General features: G+C 42.8%; 1 protein-coding gene across 8 annotated transcripts in view; it reads right to left on the bottom strand.

The window, feature by feature from the left end:
- The window catches only part of usp48 (ubiquitin specific peptidase 48), a 139,063-nt gene extending 120,623 nt beyond the window's left edge, over positions 1–18,440 (bottom strand). For all 8 annotated transcript variants that reach the window (XR_010958245.1, XR_010958246.1, XM_067970683.1 and 5 more), the window contains exons 1-3: positions 18,129–18,440; positions 3,747–3,867; positions 2,579–2,735 (exon numbers count right to left, since the gene is read on the bottom strand). Coding sequence is in view for 6 of the 8 variants with exons in the window: in XM_067970683.1 (XP_067826784.1) it covers positions 2,579–2,735; positions 3,747–3,867; positions 18,129–18,262 (412 nt within the window). In the remaining 2 variants the exon portion in view is untranslated. The remainder of the gene's footprint in view (positions 1–2,578; positions 2,736–3,746; positions 3,868–18,128) is intronic.
- Positions 18,441–21,390: the final 2,950 nt, after the last annotated feature.

Here is a 21,390-nt window from a genome sequence, read left to right as displayed (position 1 = left end):
AAAGAATACTTGTCTCAACGCTATAATATGCTGTAGGTACACTGAAAGGGAGCAAAACCTAAGCAGTACTTATAACAGTACTTATACAGTTTATCAATCAGCTGTTTAAACTGGTCAGCTCTGCCCAGCCTTTTAGCAAAGCCACCTACTGGCACTTTAAAGCTCTCAGTCCTATTGATTTTGGGCTGAGAGCTGCCCCACAGAGCATTATAGGATGGCAAGAGGAAAGTACCACAAATTCATCTTCAAACAATAGTCTTTAAAAGATTTTTTAAAAAAAATAAACGTACTCCAAACAAAATGCTATTTTTTAGTCTAAAGAGTGACCCTCATTAGGATGTTTGCAGCCTGAAGCCTGTGACAGGTACCTCTTGCACTATTAAATTTGCCAACGACTCCAAAGCTGTGTGGCCATGTGATGATAATGAGCAACATTCAAATGAAGCCTGGACCAATTAACTGGATGGATCTTAATGTCAATGGATAAAGATAATGTATACTGGAAATGTATACATAGGAACAGGAGTAGGCTATTCAGCCCCTCGAACCTGTTCTGCCATTCAATTAGATCATTGATCTGTATCTCAACTCCATCTACCCGCCTTGTTTCTGTTACCCTTGCCTAACAAAAATCTATCAATTTCAGTTTTGACATTTTCAATTGACCAAGCCCCAACAGCTTTTGGGGGGAGAAGAGTTCCAGATTTCCACTACTATGCGTGACGAAATGCTTTCTGACATCACCCCTGAACGGCCTAGCTTTAATTTTAAGGTTATGCCCCTTGTTCTGGACTCTCCCACCACAGGAAATAGTTTCTCTCTATCTACCCTATCAAATCCTTCAATCATCTTAAACACCTCAATTAGATCACCCCTTAATCTTCTATATTTAAGGGAGTACAAGCCTAGTCTATGTAACCTATCCTCATAATCCCGGTATCATTCTGGTGAATCTGTGCTGCACCCCCTCTAAGTCTGGTACCCCCTCCTGTGGTATGCGCCCAGGACTGAATGCAGTACTCCAGATAGGGTCTCACCAGAGCTCTGTACAGCTGTAACATAACCTCCACCCTTTGTATTCCAGCTCTCGAGATAAAAGCCAACATTCCATTAGCCTTTTAAATTATTTTTTGTACCTGTCCATTAGCTTTTAGTGATTTCTGTACTTGGATCCCTAAATCTCTCTGCTCTTCCACAGTTCTAGCTTCTTGCCATTTAGAAAATACTCTGCTCTATCTTTCTTAGGACCAAACTGGATGATCTCACATTTTCCCACATTGGGAAAAATTGTGGCAGATGGCGTTCACTCACTTAACCTATGTCCCGTTGCAACTTTCTGCTTCCATCTACACTATTTACTGTGTCACCTAACTTAGTGTCATCAGCAAACTTAGATATATGGCTCTCTATTCCTTCATCCAAGTCATTCATATAGTGAAAAGCTGCGGCCCCAGTACAGATCCCTGGGGGACATAACTAGTCACATCCTGCCAATTTGAGTACATACCCATTGTCCCTACTCTCCATCTCCTACCCTCTAACCAATTCCCTACACAAGCCAATAGGTTGCCTCTAATTCCATGCACTCTCAATGAAAGGATGTTTATTTGCAAACTTAGAAAACAAACAGGTTTGAAGATCATTACTGAACATTCACTGAAAGCCTCCAAGTCAATGAGAATCTATTACCGATAAAGGGCATTCACTTACAGGAATGTGTCTAAAGGGCATTTGACTACAAGTTACTCCAATAATGTACAGATCACTAATTTGGTCACACCCGAAATAACTCATGCATTCTTGGGCACCCTAGCTTCAAAAAGACAATGACCATTTGGAAAGAATTCAGAGAAGGGTGAAATGAGGCTTTACCGTTGTAAAAAAGTATAACTACCAAACCACGTCTTTTTGTATATTGCTCTTTCCTTGCCCCTTATGTCTAGTTTTCACAGCAGAGGTCAACTTCAAAAACCAATGGTTCAAACGTTAACCCTGAGCTTTCACACCAAGTGTCTAATTCAATGACAGAGAGGAAACCAGGGAAGAAAATTAGAGATCTATGACCTGACCTCAAAGGTACATTCTCAAAACTGACCCTTCACTGTAATGCAAAGAGGGAATACACTATTCCCTGAGAGAGTGAAAAAGGAATTTCAACTCAGGACTGCCAATCCTGCTGTTGCAATTGCTGCAAGTCAATGCAGACTTTCTCGCTCACTTTCACTCATTTCCTCTCCACACAACTTGGCTAAGATCAAGAACTCAACAGGTAAGGAACATATAGTGCAGAATCCATGTTCTATGACAGCACATTAGTGCATCCATATGCTGTGACATTTTCCACACCAACTTATTTTTACACCACCTGTGACAATTCCCAAAGATGACCCAATCATGTCATACTCTGGGTAAGTTTGTGTTGAGGATCTGAATTAATGAGCTACTTATGGTCAGCCAGGTCACACTCACTGGTCTAATAATACAACAAAAAATATCAGAAGCTACTTCATTTCAATTTGGTCAAAGTCAGCGCAGTTTTTCTCAATTTCCTCAAGACTATTCCACTGCCCATACTGACCTGCATCTTCCTCAATCCCTTCTCCAGTCCCCATCTCCTTTCGAGGGCCATGGCAGAGATACAGTGCTTGTCGCAACTCAAGGTTGTGGAACCAAACTTGCAGCAAGGTGTTGACGTAACAAGTAGCTCCAAGATTCGTCAGTCCCACAAAGGTATTCTTAAGAAAAAGAAAAACAACTTGAATTATGAGAAAGAATTCTTTTATAAGCCAAGGTGAAAATTCAGGTTTCTAAAATTGACAGATTCCACTGAGCTTATAGAAGATATGGGGAACTTTCTACAGACACCAGCCTAACTGACCCAGACAGGAGGAGAAAAATCAAGGATGCACCGTGTATACAGGGAATCGGAATGCAGTACTGAAGGAACACATTTAACAATTTATCGCAGCACTAGCCATATGTGGCTAACATATTGGGCAATTGTACTTCTGATTAGTAAATAAAAAAATGTGTATTGGACACAGTCGTTGGACTCGTGATCTCAATACTCATATTTGCACGGCCTATGCATGTCTACTTTAATCTTTTTGTGCAATTTTTGGTAAATGCAGTGTGCAGGTCTTGTTTGATTAATGAGTGCATTACTTCCTTGGTTTATGAATAGTGGTAGATGTTTGTTAAGTAAATATACACATGACGTACAATTTATCTGTATTGTGTGAGTGTAGCGGAGCAGGCTCGAGGGGCCGATTGGCCTACTCCTGCTCCTATTTCTTATGTTCTTATGTATGCAGGTTATTTCTTACTAAAAAAAGTGCATGTGGCTAAAATACGTATAGTCAGCAATTTCTACTGAACGCTGTTTTATCGATAAACTACTCCCTGTACAGAAGGGCTAAAAATTATGTAGCGACATTTTACTCCTGTATAATTTTACTCAAGTTATAAAAGTAGAAAATCACTCTCTCCTGGGGAGCCTATAATCTCTTGCAAGTCTTCCATTAAACATCAAAACATCTGCTGGGACAGGTGTTCCTCCAAAACCCTTTGGATCTTTCACTGATTAAGCCCCTATTGCATATTTACAAAGTGTATCACAAATGATCAAAAACATCCAGATCTTACATTTTGCACAATGGAAGAACCAAGTTACAATTTTTGTCAAACTTGTCCAAAACATAGGATTTTTAAAAGCACTATCCCCAAAATGTACTGCATTTACTCACCTTGCATCTCCTTTCAGAGTTTGGATCATCAATGTTGTGGAAGCTATTTTCATCAATTTCTCCCAGCCACACGTGTTCACCAAGACCCACTAAGCAGTTTGGGTTTCCTCTACAGTTGCGTCTACATTGGAGGGGGAAGCAAACATTAATATGAAAACCTTAAGTGAATCTTGCAGACAATTATTAAAACACTGTTGCTGGCAAGAAACTGTTGCAATTATCTAATTTTACCATTTTAGCTTATGATTTTTGTTATTACTAACTCACTCCAAAAGCCTTCACGCATGCTCATGAGGTAAACAATATTGAGCCAAACAGAGCAGGAAGATCTTTGTTTGATTCCAATCGCTACAGGGTTAACCAATACTGCTAAAACAGTAGAGAAGCACTATTGGTGTTCGCATATCAGGGCCAGGGAGGAGGGGTGTGTGGGGAACTAGGGTGGAGAAGCAGCCAGAGTTTCTACTCCTGATCACTTATCCAGTGACCCACGCTGCAAAATGTACATCTGTGAATACCAGGCAAGGTCAGGAGCAGGCTCCCTTTGGACCATGGCCTGAGCCTGCTGACACTCATTGCCCAGGCTCACACAAAGAATGGCTACTGTGCAGAGTAGCCCACAGAACCAAACACAGGCATAAGTTACTACTTTTCACAAAAGAGGCACACCAACTCTAAATTTAATCGGTAGATGTTCTCTTACAAATAAAACATTTGCACATATTACTATCTGACTTCATAACTGACAGAATTCATTAAAATGAGGTTTAATTTATGATTTTTCAAGTGTTATTTACATAGAATTACATAGCACAGAAACAGGCCATTCAGTCCAGCAGTTCTATGCTGCACACCTCCTCCCACCCCTCTTCATCTCACCCAGCAACATATCCTTCCATTCCATTCTCCATCATGTATTTATCTAGCTTCTTATTAAATGCCGCTATGCTATTTGTCTCAACCCTCCTTGTGGTAGCGAGTTCCACATTCTTACCACTGAGTAAAGAAGTTTCTCCCGAGTTCCTTATTGGATTCATTAGTGACTATCTTATATTTATGGCCCCTTGGTTTGGAATCCCCCACAAGTGGAAACATCTTCTCGACGTCTATCCTATCGATCCCTTTCATAATTTTAAAGGCCTCTATCAGATCACCTCTCAGTCTCTTTTCCAGAAAAAAGAGCCCCCGCCTGTTCAGTCTTTCCTGATGGTTATACCCTCTCAGTTCTGGTATCATCCTTGTAAATCTTTTTTTGCACTTTCTCCAGTGCTTCGATATCCTTTTTGTAATATTGAGACCAGAACCGTGCATAGTACTCCAAGTGTGGTCTAACCGAGGTTCTATATAAGTTAACATAACTTCTCAGTTTTTTCATTCTATTCCTCTAGAAATGAACCCCAGTGCATTGTTTGCACTTTTTATGGCTTTGTTAACCTGCCTTGCTACATTAATGATTTGTGAATCTGTACACCTTGATCCCTTTGCACCTCTACCCCATTTAGACTATTTTTCAAAGAGTAGGTGGCCTCCTCCTTATTCCTCCTACCAAAATGCACCACCTCACATTTATCCACATTGAAATTCATTTGCTATTTACATGCCCATTCTGCAAATTTGTTTGTCTTCTTGTATCTGGCATAGTGAAACCAGTCTCATCAATCATTGCATTAATTTAAGTGAAGCTTAAACCTGCATTAGCTCACAAACCCAGTTACAGACTGAACCAGTTTCTAAAGGTGACAATTACACACAAGATATCAGTGGATTGCTTTTGAAAACCCTGATAAAACTGCAGTTAACTCAAAAATCCATGGCATGCTTTGAATTTTTAAATTGAAAGGCTGAAATGGAGAATTGAGAGTAAAGGAGATGATGAGGTAAATCAGGAAATAGCAATTAGGTAATACCATGTTGCTGAGTATCTATATAGCACAATATTAATGATGTCCATTATAACAGTGACATAATGGCATCCAGAGAATGGGCAGGGGTCCAGAAAGGAGCACAGGGGATACTGGAAGGAAAAGGAGCAGAAGTAAGTCAGGAACTACATGACGAGGCACATGTCTACTATGGCTGCAGTCTCACGACAGATAATGAAAACGGCTCCAGTATGTAAATAAGGATACACCCGACACAATGCAAACTTTGTTCCATTAGGACTGGGCAAGGTTCAGAACTATTCTTCTATGGGGCCTTATTTTAAGGTAAGAATTTGGCTTCAAGGCCTTGGCTAGAGAGCGCGGTTAAGAAACATTAGACACAGTTCCCTTACATGATCTAACTACTCCTGCTGAATGCGCACCTGCATTAAACATTGAGTGAGCCCAGGTTCTGGCAGGGCCGTCATTCATGGGGTTTGTCAATGGATTAGGATGTTGTCCATTCGTAGAGAATGATTTCAAACAGGGTCGGATTACCAATGTACTTTTAAAACATTTTCTTAGTGGTTGAGATAACACATCAACTCACTAGACATGGGATAATGGCGGTTTGTGATATCAGATTAAACAGCAATGGAAAAAGTACTATGCACTAGGGTTTGCAATCCACATGACTCCTGTGATCCCAAGGTTTTGCATACCCTTGGGTCAGGATCAGTATTTTCTTCCATCTGATAAGGAACTGTGCCCGGGACCAACTAAAACTTGGGGGAAAACAGACATAATAAACAAGTCTTTAAGAGCCATCAAAATGTATTTATTAACATTCCTACCATTTTTTTAAAAAAACTGTACATATATAAAAATATTAACAAACCTCCCATGGCATCACTCACAGTATGTCATAGGATGCACCATTTAATAAGTACAGATACATTATATCATGTAAAATAGAATGTAGATGTGTCTCCCAGAATGTAGATGTGTGTCCCTTTAAGGCTAGAAGGTGTAATTGCATTGAATGACTGGTATGCTCACTTACAGGTTAAGTCAGACAAGGACCCTTGGTTTGTTTGACAGGTCAATTAACAAGTTGGATGCAGTGCAGATTAGTACGTACTTTCTTTTCTTTTTCTTTCAGCACGGAAGGAGGCCATTCGGCCCATCGAGTCCGCGCCAGCTCGAGGCAAAAGCAATCCAGCTAGTCCCACTCCCCTGCCCTATCCCCGTAGTCCTGCTAATTTTTTCCTTTCCAGTAGTTATCCAGTTCCCTTTTGAAGGCCATGATTGAATCAGTCTCCACCACCCCCTCAGGCAGTGCATTCCAGATCCTAACCACTCGCTGCGTAAAAAAGTTTTTCCTCATGTCACCTTTGTCATGTTAATCACCTTAAATCTATGTCCACTGGTTCTTGACCCTTCTGCCAATGGTAACAGTTTTTCTCTATCTACTCTGTCTAGACCCTTCAAGATTTTGAATACCTCTATCAAATCTCCTCGCAACCATCTCTGTTCCAAGGAGAACAACTCCAGCTTCTCCAGTCTATCCACGTCACTAAAGTCCCTCATCCCTGGAATCATTCTAGCAAATCTTTTCTGCACCCTCTCTAAGGCCTTCACATCTTTCCTAAAGTGCAGTGCCCAGAACTGGACACAATACTCCAGTTGTGGCCGAACCAGTGTTTTATAAAAGGTTCATCATAACCTCTTTGCTTTTGTACTCTGTGTCTCTATTTATAATGCCCAGGATCCTGAATGCTTTTTTAACCGCTTTCTCAACCTGCCCTGCCACCTTCAACGATTTGAGGGGGAACTGGAACAAAAGCATTTTAAGACTGTTTTGCATCTGTAAGATAGAGAGCCGAGTGCAGGTGAAAAGTGTATATTATCTAAACATTGAGAATCTTTGTTTAAAACATATAAAAACTCTTATTTTTACATCCAGCATGAGTTGAATTGTTTTATTTTATCTGCCAAAACTCCTGAAAAAATAGAAGTTGGGGATGGGAGCCAATCATAGAGGAAGAATGACTCAATTAGATATGTTGGAATAAATTTGGGCTGATTCTTAATCAGTCAAATTTATTAGTGACAGAAGGCTGACAAGGTGTGACAGGAACAAAGTGTTACACTTACTAGTATATTCTATACTTAAGATTTAAAATTATATTTCACTGATATCAATTCCTCTGGTGAGCTCTGCATAGCTTGCGTTCAGCTGCAGTTGGCATCTCTTGGATTGAGAGGCTTTTGACAATAGTTACACATCCGTCCATCTTGCACAGCACTGTAACCAAGCCACCAGCAGTGTCTTTAACAGTAAATAAAAAAACAAATCCACACAGTAATAACCCTCATCCCTCACCTTTCAAACTTGAACAGTCTATATAAAAAGGCTAAGATTTAGCCAAACACAAAAGGGATATTCAAATCGTGGTTGTTCATTTTCTGCAATGCAAAAGCTGCACTGAAAGCAGAGTACCCCGAATTTTGCTGAAATTATTGCAGCCACCGAAAGCCTCTTATAGAAACGGGCCAGCGACACCAGTATCCTGATTTCCACCACATTCGCTACCATCCCTATTCTGTGCTGCCACATTCAACTTGCTCTTTGCGTCTGGGATGGACGTGTCAGGGAACTTAAGTAGGGAATGGGAGACAGGGCAAACAAAGCAAGTTGAAGAACATGCTGATAGCAGAGTTGTTCAGCTTTCAGATGTCTCCATCATACTGCAGCCATCAGCTGTCATGCACACACCCTCAACTTTGCATCAATTCCATGGACAATAATGTTCATGTGTTCCATGACTCTGGCAAAGTGAACCCATTGCCTCACAATGCCTCTCAAAGGCCAAGGGAGGAACAGAATATCCAAAATGACAAGCTATCTTCTGCAATCATGTATGCAAGGCAGCTTGATGACGATTTTCAACCGCACCAATAAAATCAGTTATGGGTTGCAGCTTCACCTTTGAGGTCGCAGTGCTAGGCGGGATCCTGAGTAGTTATCATCTGGTTTAGTGCAGTCAGCGGTGGTCGGTTAGTTCCTTTCCTTAAGTTGATGTTGTACTTTACCTTCAGTTGTGTGCAATCTTTGGTAGAACTGTTGATCTTTGTTGGTACAACTAGAAAGCTAGATGTCCATTTTTTTTAAAAACTACCATATTCTTTTTTCCAATTTGTATTCTTCAAATGAAACAGATGCAGTCAATAATCCAAACTATCGGTAATTTACTTCCTCTGGCTCTATCATCACACAACTGTACTCTTGCAGCTGCCTTCTTGAATCTGAACTAGTCTTCACAGCCATCAATATTCTTGTCTACACTTTTACCTCCTCCTCAGTCGCCCAATTTTCAACATGGAGTCTAAGCAAGCCATGATCAATAAGAAAAGCACATGCAGTAAGGAAGTTCGACAATGTTCCAAGTGCTCTTCTTATTGGTTCGATTAATTTTCTTCGCATTATGTCCGCAATTCCTAGGCTGCGAATCCTGGGATTTAGTGGCTGTTAAGTTTGTCGGGATCCACGGGGTCCTGGGATTGCAAACCCCATGAGATACCAGCAGTGAGAACATTTTTATTTGAGACTAAACTTATTACATTTGACTGAACAACAAACATTTCTAATTGAGAAAAATAAGTTGCAATAAGCAGAGAAAGTCGAATTAAAACCTTGGAAGGAAATGGAGTAGTCTTCTCTTAAACCACGTGAAGATCATTCCCAGGTACTGAACATCTTTAATTTACAAAAAAATTTCTCTCCAAAATTACAGTCTTTAACATGAAAGTTCATTATTCTCTATTTACTATTTCATCTGGATCTCTTTAAATGTTGTATTATTTAAACCAGTGCAAGATTCTGAATGCATCTGACAATGATTTACTTGATTGAAAAATAAATATAACTTTCACTGGACAGAACTACCAAGCTGCTAAATATATATTCAACTAATCTATTAATATACAAAAGAGCAGATGTCCAGGAATGAGTGAAGTGTGCAAGCCCAGAACTGAGGCTAGAGTCTGGGAGTGGAGTGTGAGCCTGCTATCAGATGTGAGAGAAAGTGCACTAAGGTAAGGGGCTCAGAAGTCAGTAACAGGTGCAAAAGGTGAAGTCAGAAACTGAGTTGCTGAGGTGTGTAGGGTCTTTCCTTTGGACATTCACATGCCTTTGGTCTCTTGTATTCTTCACGTAGGGTCTGAGCAAGTGATTCCTTAGCTGGCCTGCACTTGAGGTCTGGTGTTCTGTGCTAGCAGAGCACAAAGTACATAGAAACATAGAAAATAGGAGCAAGAGTAGGCCATTCGGCCCCTCAGGCCTGCCCCGCCATTCAAAAAGATCATGGCTGATTGTCTAACTCAGTACCCTGTTCCCGCTTTTTCCCCATATCCTTCGATCCCTTTAGCATTGAGAAATATATCTATCTCCTTCTTGAATACATCTAATGACTTGGCCTCCACTGCCTTCTGTGGTAGAGAATTCCACAGGTTCACCACCCTCGGAGTGAAGAAATTTCTCCTCATCTCGGTTCTAAATGGCATACCCTGTATCCTGAGACTGTGGCCCCTGGTTCTGGACTCCCCAGCCATTGGGAACATCCTCCCTGCATCTAGTCTGTCTAGTCCTGTTAGAATTTTATATGTTTCAATGAGATCACCTCTCATTCTTCTAAACTCTGGCGAATATAGGCCTAGTCGACTCAGTCTCTCCTCATATGTCAGTCCTGCCATCCCAGGAATCAGTCTGGTAAACCTTTGTTGCACTCCCTCCATGGCAAGGACATCCTTCCTCAGATAAGGAGACCAAAACTGCACACAATACTCCAGATGTGGTCTCACCAAGGCCCTGTATAACTGCAGTAAGACATCCCTGCTCCTGTACTCAAATCCTCTTGCAATGAAGGCCAACATACCATTCGCCTTCCCAACTGCTTGCTGCACCTGAATGCTCGCTTTCAGTGACTGGTGTACAAGGACACCCAGGTCTCGTTACACCTCCCCTTTTCCCAATCTATCGCCATTCAGATAATAATTCACCTTTCTGTTTTTACAACCGAAGTGGATAACCTCACATTTATCCACGTTATACTGCATCTGCCATGTTCTTGCCCACTCACCCAACTTGTCTAAATCACATTGGAGCCTCTTTGCATCCTCCTCACAGCTCATTCCACCCCAGCTTTGTGTCATCTACAAACTTGGAAATGTTACATTTAGTTCCCTCATCCAAATCATTGATATATATTGTGACTAGCTGGGGCCCAAGCACTGATCCCTGAGGTACCCGACTAGTCACTGCCTGCCACCTGGAAAAAGACCCATTTATTCCTACTCTCTGTTTCCTGTCTGTCAACCAATTCTCAATCCATGCCAGTATATTCCCACCAATCCCATGTGCTTTAATTTTGCACACTAACCTCTTGTGTGGGACCTTATCAAAAGCTTTCTGAAAATCCAAATACACCACATCCATTGGTTCTCCCCTATTTATTCTACTAGTTACATCCTCAAAAAACTCCAGTATACCTATGGTCAGAGATGTTGACGAGACTCATCAAGGGTACATCAGGCTGAAAGATGGAATCAGTTTGGTGATTTTCTTGTGAATTGCTGATTTATAACGAGAAGTCCTATTTTTTGGGATATATTTTAGGTTGGGTAGAGACCACTATGGCCACAAAAAAAACTATTTTCAGGCGTGGGATTTACTAGTTACCATAACCATTGTTCATTGGTTGCTTTGTGACTTTATTTTATAGGTAGTTTTTGATTGGCTCAATCAGCATGCTTCATACTCTACAGATCTGCCGTGCCAGACAGATATTTTATTACACCAAAACGTAGAGACAGTATAGAAATCTACTTTCATGACACATACGTATTTTAACTGAATTTATTAGTTTACTTTATTTATTCTTTCTTCCATAACTTAAATGAGCCACCTCACACCAGAAAGGTAGAATTGCACACAATATGGAATCTCCCTGAAATAAAAAGGCTGCTAATGTAGTGGTTGTGATACTGGAGCAATAACCCAGGAGCTCAAGTCCTTGAATGGCCAGTTGTGAAATTGAACTCAATAAGTAAGGAAAAACAATGACCATGAAAGCTGCACAATTAGCATAAAAACCCAACTGATTCACTAATGTCGTTCAGGCACGAGAACTTTCCCTACCTCATCTGACCTACCCATGCCTCCAGTCCCACGTTATGTGGTTGAGTCTTGATGTCCTCAAGGTATCTAGGGATTGGCAATTAACTGCCTTGCTAGTGTCGTCCACAATCCCCCTTACCCCCCCCAAAAAAAGCTAATAGAAAGGTAATGTTATACAACATTAGAGTAAAATCATTTTCTTACAGTTTACAAAAACCAACAGAAACAGTCATCATTTATTTGCTCATGGATGTCCCACCCATGGCATCCAAAGCACGGAATAAAGCAAACAGGAAAACCGTTCAAGCTACTTTGCAGCATGAGTTGTTCATAAGATAATTAAGATGAGGATGGTCATTTGGCTCATCTCAGTTAATTCATCTAGAAATACCCTCCGGTCCTCCCCTGCAGCATCCAATAATTGCAGGGTTTCCAACTCTAATGCTCCATCTGGAAGTCCATTCCATGTGTTGATTCCTGTGTGAAGATCTTTCTAATATTGTCCTAAATTTACCTTTTACTAGTTGCAACCTGCATCCACTGTCCTGTTCACACAATTTAAAGTAATTTTCTGCACTTACTTTTACCATATTATCGATTGGCATATACTTTAAAAGATCACCTGTTAGACATCCCCTTTCAAGACTGAAAAATCCAACTTTATTCAATTTTTCCTCATAACTCAGACCTCTGACACAGGATCAGCCTTATGGCTCTTCTCTGCACTGCCTCCAATGCTTGAATGTCTCCCCTGTCTCTGGGTGACTAAAATTGAACAGTCGAGGTGTAATCTGACCAGAGCACTAAGAGTTTGATTGCGACTTCCTGACTTGTACTCTTCTGTTCTGACTAAATAGTTCAATATTCCATTTGTTTTGTTCATTGCTGCTCTGTACTGGTTGGACAGGTTGAGTGTTGAGCTTACTAAGACTCCTAAATGTCTTTCACTTCCATTCTTAGGTATTTTAACACCATTCGTGGGTACGTACGTTGCTCATTTTTACTTCCTATGTGGAGTTCCTTACACTTGCCATTTTTCTGCTGACTTACATATTTTGTGCAACTCATTTTGTAATATTTTTGCAAACTTCTCTTAGCTGTCCTGCTTAGCTTGGTATCATCTGCAAATTTGACCAACCATTGACACCAGCTTCTCCCTCACAAGCTGTAGACAAATTAAAACTGGTCTTTGCCAACAGATCAATGAAGAATGTACCACAAGCTGCAGAACCAAGAACAAGCTCCCAAGCTTTGATCCCTGAATTTTGTTGAGTTCGTTTTACAGCGATAAATTGGCTTCAGAATTCCTAAGTTATGGGCAGAGGGTAGAGAGAGATCAGCCTTCATTCCTGCTCACTTTTCAGAAACCCTTGAACAAAGTGCAGCTATTGGCTTAGGTCAGGCAGGCTCAGCTACGATAGCTGCCGTAGCCATCAGTTCCCCCTCTGTCATTAACTGTCCAGGGTCACATGAAGAATGGCTACTTCAGCAAGGTACTGGAAGAGCACCATGTTCACTGGAACTGTTCTCCTATCTACACTATGAACTGCTTCTTGGCCAACTCAAAAGCACTATTGGCTAAAGCCGAGCAGCAGGTTGCGTGCCCACCAACTCTGCCAAAGAATGGTATGGTGCAGCACCAAAAAGTGGGAAGAAACAGTCATCATTTATTTAAAAACATCTTTCCAGTTAATGAGGTGCATTTCTGAAGTATTAGCTGTTCTGCACGTTTGAAAGATCAAAATTTGTGGCGATGGGAGGTGCCAAACTGCACACATAAGCAAACGACATCCACATTTCCTCTCTACACACAAAAACTTTTAAAACTATACTATTGCAAAAGTTAGCCATCCCTAAAGTTAAAATAAGAAAGAATGATAGAACAAAGCCAAAGTGGCCAATTTGAGTCACGTGCAAGGACTAATCCGACTAAAGCCGGCGCAGACACGTTGGGCCGAATGGCCTCCTTATGTGCCGTAAATTTTCTATGATTCTATGACTAAAGCAAAAATACTTCTAGATTAAAAGAAAATAACTCTGGAGAATAGGAATGGGCATTGTGCTCAGCTTCAGGCAACAAAAGTTGCTATCAGAGCAGCAAAAAGGTCGGCGGAAAAGGTAGTGGATAATTGCAGTAATAGTAAAATCATTTTTAGTTATGTTAGAGGATAATAAAGCACGGCATAGGGTCATTGACAAACTCCTCAGTATAGTTCAGATGCACTCCCAGAACATGGTAAAGGTTTTAAATGGCTGCTTTGCATCAGTTTTCACTTCTGTAGACTATGCTCAGTTACCATTAACGCAATGTGTAGTTGACACTAAAGTTGTTGATGTCAAAGTGGATGCAGATGTAATTCTGGAAAGAATAAGGTGCCTCAAATCAGAATGAGCTGCTGGACCGGGTGGCATATACTCAAAGGTGGTGAAAGAAATGGGAGCTATGTTAAGCGAGCCCCTTTGTTTATATATTTAATAACTTGCTGGAGTCTGGGATTTTTCCTATAGAAGAGGGAGGGGCTCATGTACCAATATTCAAAAAGGGCAACAAGTCAAAACTGAGAAATTATAGGCCCATTAGCTTGACATCAGTTATTGGAAAGTTATTAAAGGGAATCAGTAGGGATATCCTGTATGACCATCCTGACAGAGAAAAGAATACGAGATTCGCAACATGGCTTCTGGAAAAGGTCATGTCTTACCAACCTGGTTGAATGTTTCGAGGTGGTTACGGGGTTGATGGACAAAGTATATTTGGAATTTCAAAAAGCTTATGACAGCGTGCTACAAAATAAGTTACTATACAAGATAGAATACTGTGGAATTGGAGGGCAAATCCTCAGCTGGATAGGAAATTGGTTGCATTTTAGGCTGGAGGGTTGCCATTAATGGTAGTGGTTCCACATGGGGCGATTACAAGTACAGTCCTGCAGGGATCTGTTTTAGGACTGTAACTCTCCACTACCTACATTAATGATCTGAATGAAGGCATTGGGGGGCATGTCTGCAAATTCACGCATGATATGAAGATTTGTGCCAGTAGCAGGACCCTGGATGTGAAAAAAAGATTACAATCAGATCTATATGCAATAAGGGCATGGGCCCATTTCTGGCGTATGACATTTAATGTAGATAAATGTAGTGTTATGTGCACTGGAAGGGCTAATGCAACCATGTGCATGCCGTGCTGGGTTCTGAATTAAAGTCTGCTGAGTGGGAAAGAGACCTGGGGTTATAGTGCATGACTCTTAGTTAAAGAAAACGAGGAGGCATGTGTACGAGTATAGAACTAGGTTAGATGTGAGATTATTTCTTTTTGCAGAGGGGCATACACCTTCTGAATAAGTTCCCAGCTCATGCTGTGACTGCAGATTCACTGCAAACGTTCAAAAGGGAGCTGGATGTGTTCCTGGAGGAGGCTGATATCTCTGAGTACAAAAGGTGGAATGTTGGGGGGGGGGCGCGTACCTCATGGTCATTTATCGCCTGGAACTCATTTTTGATCACTTTCGGTGGGGGGGGGGCGGTTGGAGAGGAATTTCCCGTGACTCTTTTGGTCTAGGTTTTTTAAAATCTGAATTTTTTTTGGCCTCTCCCAGGAGTCTACATGGCTGCTGGTGGGTGGGGAGGACTGAGGGTCGTGTACTTAGTTGTAACATGACTGTATGGGGCAGGATCGATGGACCAGTTGGTCTTTTTCATACCCTCATCAATACTTTGCACATTCTGTCCTGAAAATGCCAGCTACAGAACCTGCAAACCTCAATGTTGCACCACAGAACACCCTGCACCACACCCAGAGATATTCCTCCATGCTCCCAGACTCCAGAATGAAGGTCAGAGACTGTAAGCTAAAATCAGAAAGAGTTATGATCATTGTAACTGCATTATCTTTAAAGCTGGCAGTCTGCAAGCAGAAATTGAGTTAAGTATATCTAAAGCAAAGAGCTGTTATTTTGTCTCAGATGATGATTCTTACAGTTGTTTAAATATAAGAGCATTCTGATCAATTGCTGCAAACTTTGCATTCTTAAGACAGAAGGTTCCCTTGTAGCATGAAGCTCAAGTGTGACTGAACCATATCAAATTACAATTTAGGGCCAAATATTTTTCTCCACCGTCTCTACATGCCATTCCACAAGCTTGTAATTGGCCATCACTAGTGTTGCCCTTGAGAGCTGAATTCCAGCAGTATGGCACCGAGCTAAGATCATTGGCCTAGGTAAGCCAGGCAAGGACCCACACTTCTGGGCGAGCTACTGAACCAATCTCACTCCTGACGGTTTACTACAAGATGCTTCAGCGACTGGTTCTCCAGTAGTCATTGCGGATCTGAGCTCAGACCAAACTGGTTTCCACCATGGCTGCAGAACTTGCGGCCCCAAGTACTCGCCCTAACCACCTTCATTGAAAATTGGCTTTCAGAAAAACCTGGTGTTGCCTTCATCAGTCTAACAGCAGCCCACAACACTGTCTGGCATGCTGGTCTTCAGCTAAAAATGTCAAAAGTCACCCTGCTAGGCTGAAATGCTGCTACGAGGTCGCTATTTCGGAGTTCACATGGCCAACCACACCAGCGAGTGGAGATACCAAATCAATGGCCTCCCTCAGGGATCGGTTCCAGCGCCATTCCTTTTTAATCTATACATGAACGAACTGCCTGGTACCAGATTGCCAAAATTCATCTATGCTGATGACAGTGCCTTTGCTACTCATGCTAGTGAGTTTTCCACCCTAGAAGCCACTCTCTAATGATATAAAACCTACGGCGGAGAACTGCCTAAAATGACGTCTTCAACCAAGTACCACAAAGATTGTGTCCTCTCCTTTTACACTTGCACAATTCTGGTACCTCTCGTAAACTCACTAAATTCCTAAATGGGCAACTCCTCCAACATGATGCTCACCCAGTTGACTTGGGAGTCACTTTCAACCAGTCACTAATCTACAAAAAACATCCACTGAAAAGTGCTGAGAAAGTCAAAACCCAAAATAACCTAATCGCAAAACTTGCCAGCTCTGGCTGGGGGGGGGGGGGGTGCAAATACCTCCACTTCACGCTTATCTGCTCTCGCACCCAGCTATTCAGTTGTGAAATATTGCACTCCGTTTGGGTTCGCTCAATGCATATGGGGATACTCAACATAGCTCCTCCACATCTTCATCGTTCGGATGCAAAATTGGTGAGTAGGCTTAGTGACAAAATCATGATGCCAATTCACTCTTGATTCGTTCCATCCACCAACAGCGCAGTGCTCTTGGAGACACCCAATTTGATCAACCTTTCCTGATTCATTTGACTTTTCCTCATCACCTCGCTGGCAGGAAGAGTGGAGAGCTGATGCTTTTATAAATCATTATCTCCGACCTTACAGACCGTCAACCGGGATTCAACTGACCACGTCAAAGTTCGGCACTTCTCATCAGTTTTCGAACTGGACAGGGACAATGCACTTCAAATCTTCACCAATGGGGCCTCTGTGACAATGCAAATTTTCTTGTGGATAAATACTAACCATGTCCCTCATCGTTCATGCCCACTAACTAAACTATCTGGTGGCCTTTAGGCTTTGAATGCTGGTGATCACAACGCTCTAATTATATGCGAGTCTGCATAGGCTAAAGAAACTTCCCAGACTAACGAGGAAGGAAAATGACTGCCATTCACTTTACAGCCACCTGCTACACAGCATGCAGTGGCCAAGCATGACCTGTCCTATGCTATAGTGCTGTACGTAAAATATCACCAAAGCAGCATGGTAGGCATGTGAAATTTTCAAGTACATTCATTTGAACTGTGAAATACATATAATAGTACAATTATACATCTGGGCTTCCAAATTTGGGTTGTGGGGAGAGAATATTTTGAGCTACATAACACTGGGGTGAATTGCGAGTGGTTTCAGGGCTGTTACATGCTGGCAGCAGCAATTTACAGTGATAGATTAAGAGCATCACCAAAGAAGCATATCACATTATAAAGGAGGAATAGTGGCTTCAAGTCCAAGCCAATACACCCAGCAACAACAATGCCTGAAGGTGGGAAGGAAGCGAAGGAGGGGTGGAGGAAAGGATGGGAACGAAGGGGGGAATGGAGGGGGAAGGAAAGAGAGCGATAAGAAGTAATGCCTCCCTTTCCTCCGCAATTTGGGGCGAGTCCCCCGCCCCTGGGCGGGTAGCGGGCCGGGAGGCCACCCGGAGTCAGTGTGAGGTAGTCGTCACCGCTGCGGCTCCCGCCCCTAAGGGCCCGAAGCGGTGACGGGGCGAGTGTGTAACCCGCCGCCTGGAGCTCAGTTACCGGCCGTGCTTCCCTCCCTCTCCCTCTCCCGGCCCCGCCGTTACCTGCGGGCGTCCCTCCGGCACGAGCCCAGCCGGACGCGGTACGCCAGCTCGATGTGCTCCTGCTTCACCTCCTCCGGCCTGACGCTCTCCGCCCACTGCCAGGCCGCCTTCTCCAACTGCTGCTTCGGGGCCATACGCTCGCTAACCTTGAATCGGCGGCGGGGAGGGGAGGGAAGGAGGTGGGGGGGGAGGTGGGCGCGGGGGTACCGGGGTGAGGGAGGGGAGGACGGGCTAGGTGAGGCGAGGCGAGGCTGCCTGTATGTGTCCGCGGCCTTCACTCCAAACTCCGGGGCCTGCTCTGCGCCGCCAAGCAACCGCGAACGTGACGTAGTACACACAGGGACAGGGTGACGTTGACAGACCGCGGCAACTTGTGACGTAGTACGCAAGCAGGGAGTGAAGCGGTGAGTTGGGTTTTCCTCAGTGCGAGTGTGGCTCTGGGCCCGGGCCCTGGGGAGGGAGCAGTTGGTGCCTGCCGAGGCTTTCCGCAACCGGTGGGCACCGCAGGGGCTGGAGTGCGTCCCGGATCGTTATAGTAAAATTATTATTTGATATTTATTCCGGTTTTTTTTGTTGTAAATAAAAACACACCCTAACCCCCCCCTTATAAAAGGGAGGCCTGAAACACAGACAAAAAAAACCCAAATAATTTGTGAAACTAAAATAAACTAACAAAAGTGCCCTTTGGGGCACAACTAATAGAAAACTAAATCATAAAAAATAAAAACTTATCCAAAAAAAAGGGTTTCTGACAATGGGGCAACAAAATCTTTGGTTTTACATGAAGATCCATAAAAAAAAATCAGTATAAATGTTTCTCCATTGCCTTGTGAATCATAGAAAGTTACAGCATAGGAGGAGGCCATTCAGCCCATCGTGTCTATGCAGGCTGACAAAAAGCCATCCAGCTTAATCCCATTTTCCAACACTTGGTCCGTAGCCCTGTAGGTTACGGCACTTCAAGTGCTCATCCAAGTACTTTTTAAATGAGTTGAGTGTTTCTGCCTCTACCGCCCTTTCAGGCAGTGAGTTCCAGACCCCCACCACCCTCTGGGTGAAAAAAATGCTCCTCAGCTCCTCTAATCCTTCTACCAATTACTGTAAATCTATGTCCCCTGGTCACTGACCCCTCTGCTAAGGCAAATAGGTCCTCCCTATCCACTCTAGCTAGTCCTGTCATAATTTTATATACCTCAATTAAATCTCCCCTCAGCCTCCTTTGTCCCAAAGAAAAAAAACCAGCCTATTCCATCTTTCCTCATAGCTAAAATTCTCCAGCCCTGGCAACATCCTCATAAATCACCTCTGTACCTTCTCTAGTGCAATCACATCTTTCCTGTAATGTGGTGACCAGAACTGTACACAGTACTCAAGCTGTGGCCTAACCAATGTTTTATACAGTTCTAGCACAACCTCCCTGCTCTTATATTCTATGCCTCAGCTAATAAAGGAAAGTATCCCATATGCCTTTTTAAACCACCTTATCTACCTGTCCTGCTAACTTCAGGGATCTGGGACAGGCACTCCAAGGTCCCTTTGTTCCACTACACCTCTCAGTATCCTCCCATTTATTGTGTACTCCCTTGCCTTGTTTGCCCTCCCCAAATGCATTATCTCTCAATTCTCCAGATTGAATTCCATTTGCCACTTTTCTGCCCACCTAACCAGTCCATTGTTATCTTCCTGCAGTCTACAGCTTTCCTCCTCACTATTAACCACACATTCAATTTTTGTATCATCTACAAACTTCTTGATTAAGCCCAAATCATTAATATATACCACAAAAAGCAAGGGACCTAGTACTGAGCCTTGCAGGACCCCACTGGTCAGTCACAAAAACACCCATCAACCATTACCCTTTGCTTCCTGCCACTGAGCCAATTTTGGATCTAACTAGCCACTTTCCCTTGGATCCCATGGGCTTTTACTTTTTTGACCAGTCTGCCATGTGGGACCTTGCCAAAAGCCTTGCTAAAATCCATGTACATCAAACATGTTACCCTCATCAACCCTCCTTGTTAACACCTCAAAAAATTCAATCAAGTTCCCTTAACAAATCTATGCTGACTCTCCTTGATGGTCAAACTATACACATTTTTATCTGGGTAAAAAGTTCCTGCTTTATTGTGCTCATCATAGAATGAACCACTTCCCATTTTAGTTATTGAGAGCAGATTTTCCAATCACCTGCCCTTCTGAACAATCATAAATTTGTGTCAAACAAAATAAATGAAGGGTTTTTTGTTACCAAAAGCTTCCCAGGATCTAAAGGAGCCTCTGAATCCCCAAACAAGGTAGTTAACTGTCAGCAGTGGCCACACTCTGGCTTGAGTCAGAAGGTTGTGGGTGCAAGTCCCACTCCAGAGACTTGAGCACAAAATCTAGGTTAACACTTCAGTGCAATACTGGTGCTGTCTTTCAGATGAGGTTACTCTCCCACCAACCTTCCCGTCCAGCACACAGTTGGGGGCTAATCTTTGCAACCTCCTTCCTGTCCCATTCACCTCTCCCACCGCTGAACTCATGGATCAACAATCTCTGCATCTCTCCAGACTATCCATTCACTTGTGAACAAGACCCTTGCCATCTAACTACAATCCCTCTTTGCTGGAGGCCAGCAATCTTTCCTCCCACTTTTAATAAGTATCAGCTGGCCATTTAAAATCCTTTGGCCTGAGGACTAACTGCATTGATTGGCCATTTAACATCCCTTGGCCGATCAACTAATTGTGTTGATTGGCCATTTAACATTGATTGGCCAACTAACATTTTGTAGCCTGTAGTCAAATTTGCCTGTGGTAATTCACACCATGGAAGCGACACAGACGGCAGTCCCGAGCCCGAATCGCGAGTACCGGAGGGTGGCAGTTGCTCCTGCCGCCTCTACTACCCCGGGGCCCTTCAAGCTGTTGACCTGAGAAAATGGTGTGAAGTGTGGCACCCATTCTACAATGATCACCGAGGCCTGCATCAAGGCCATGGCCAAGATTGTCGGCTCCTCGGCTGTGGTAACAGCCTCAAAAATGTATGGGAAGAAAGTTTTCTTCCTGCGGACCGAGCGGGCGGTATTTACGGCGTTAAACACAGGCTTGACCATGGGGGATCACTTCCTCCCGGTTGATCCTCTGGAGGCAGTTGCACAAAGGATTATATTATCCAATGTGCCACCTTTTGTGTTGAATGACCTCCTCCTTCCTCTCCTTCGCTAATTGGGGCAGCTCAAATCCGACATTTGAGCTGATCCCGCTCAGCTGCGGGGAGG

The sequence above is a fragment of the Heptranchias perlo genome, chromosome 32 (assembly GCF_035084215.1).
Source record: "Heptranchias perlo isolate sHepPer1 chromosome 32, sHepPer1.hap1, whole genome shotgun sequence".
In the NCBI taxonomy this organism is placed as follows: Eukaryota; Metazoa; Chordata; class Chondrichthyes; order Hexanchiformes; family Hexanchidae; genus Heptranchias; species Heptranchias perlo.
This window is presented reverse-complemented; position numbering and strand designations above follow the sequence as displayed.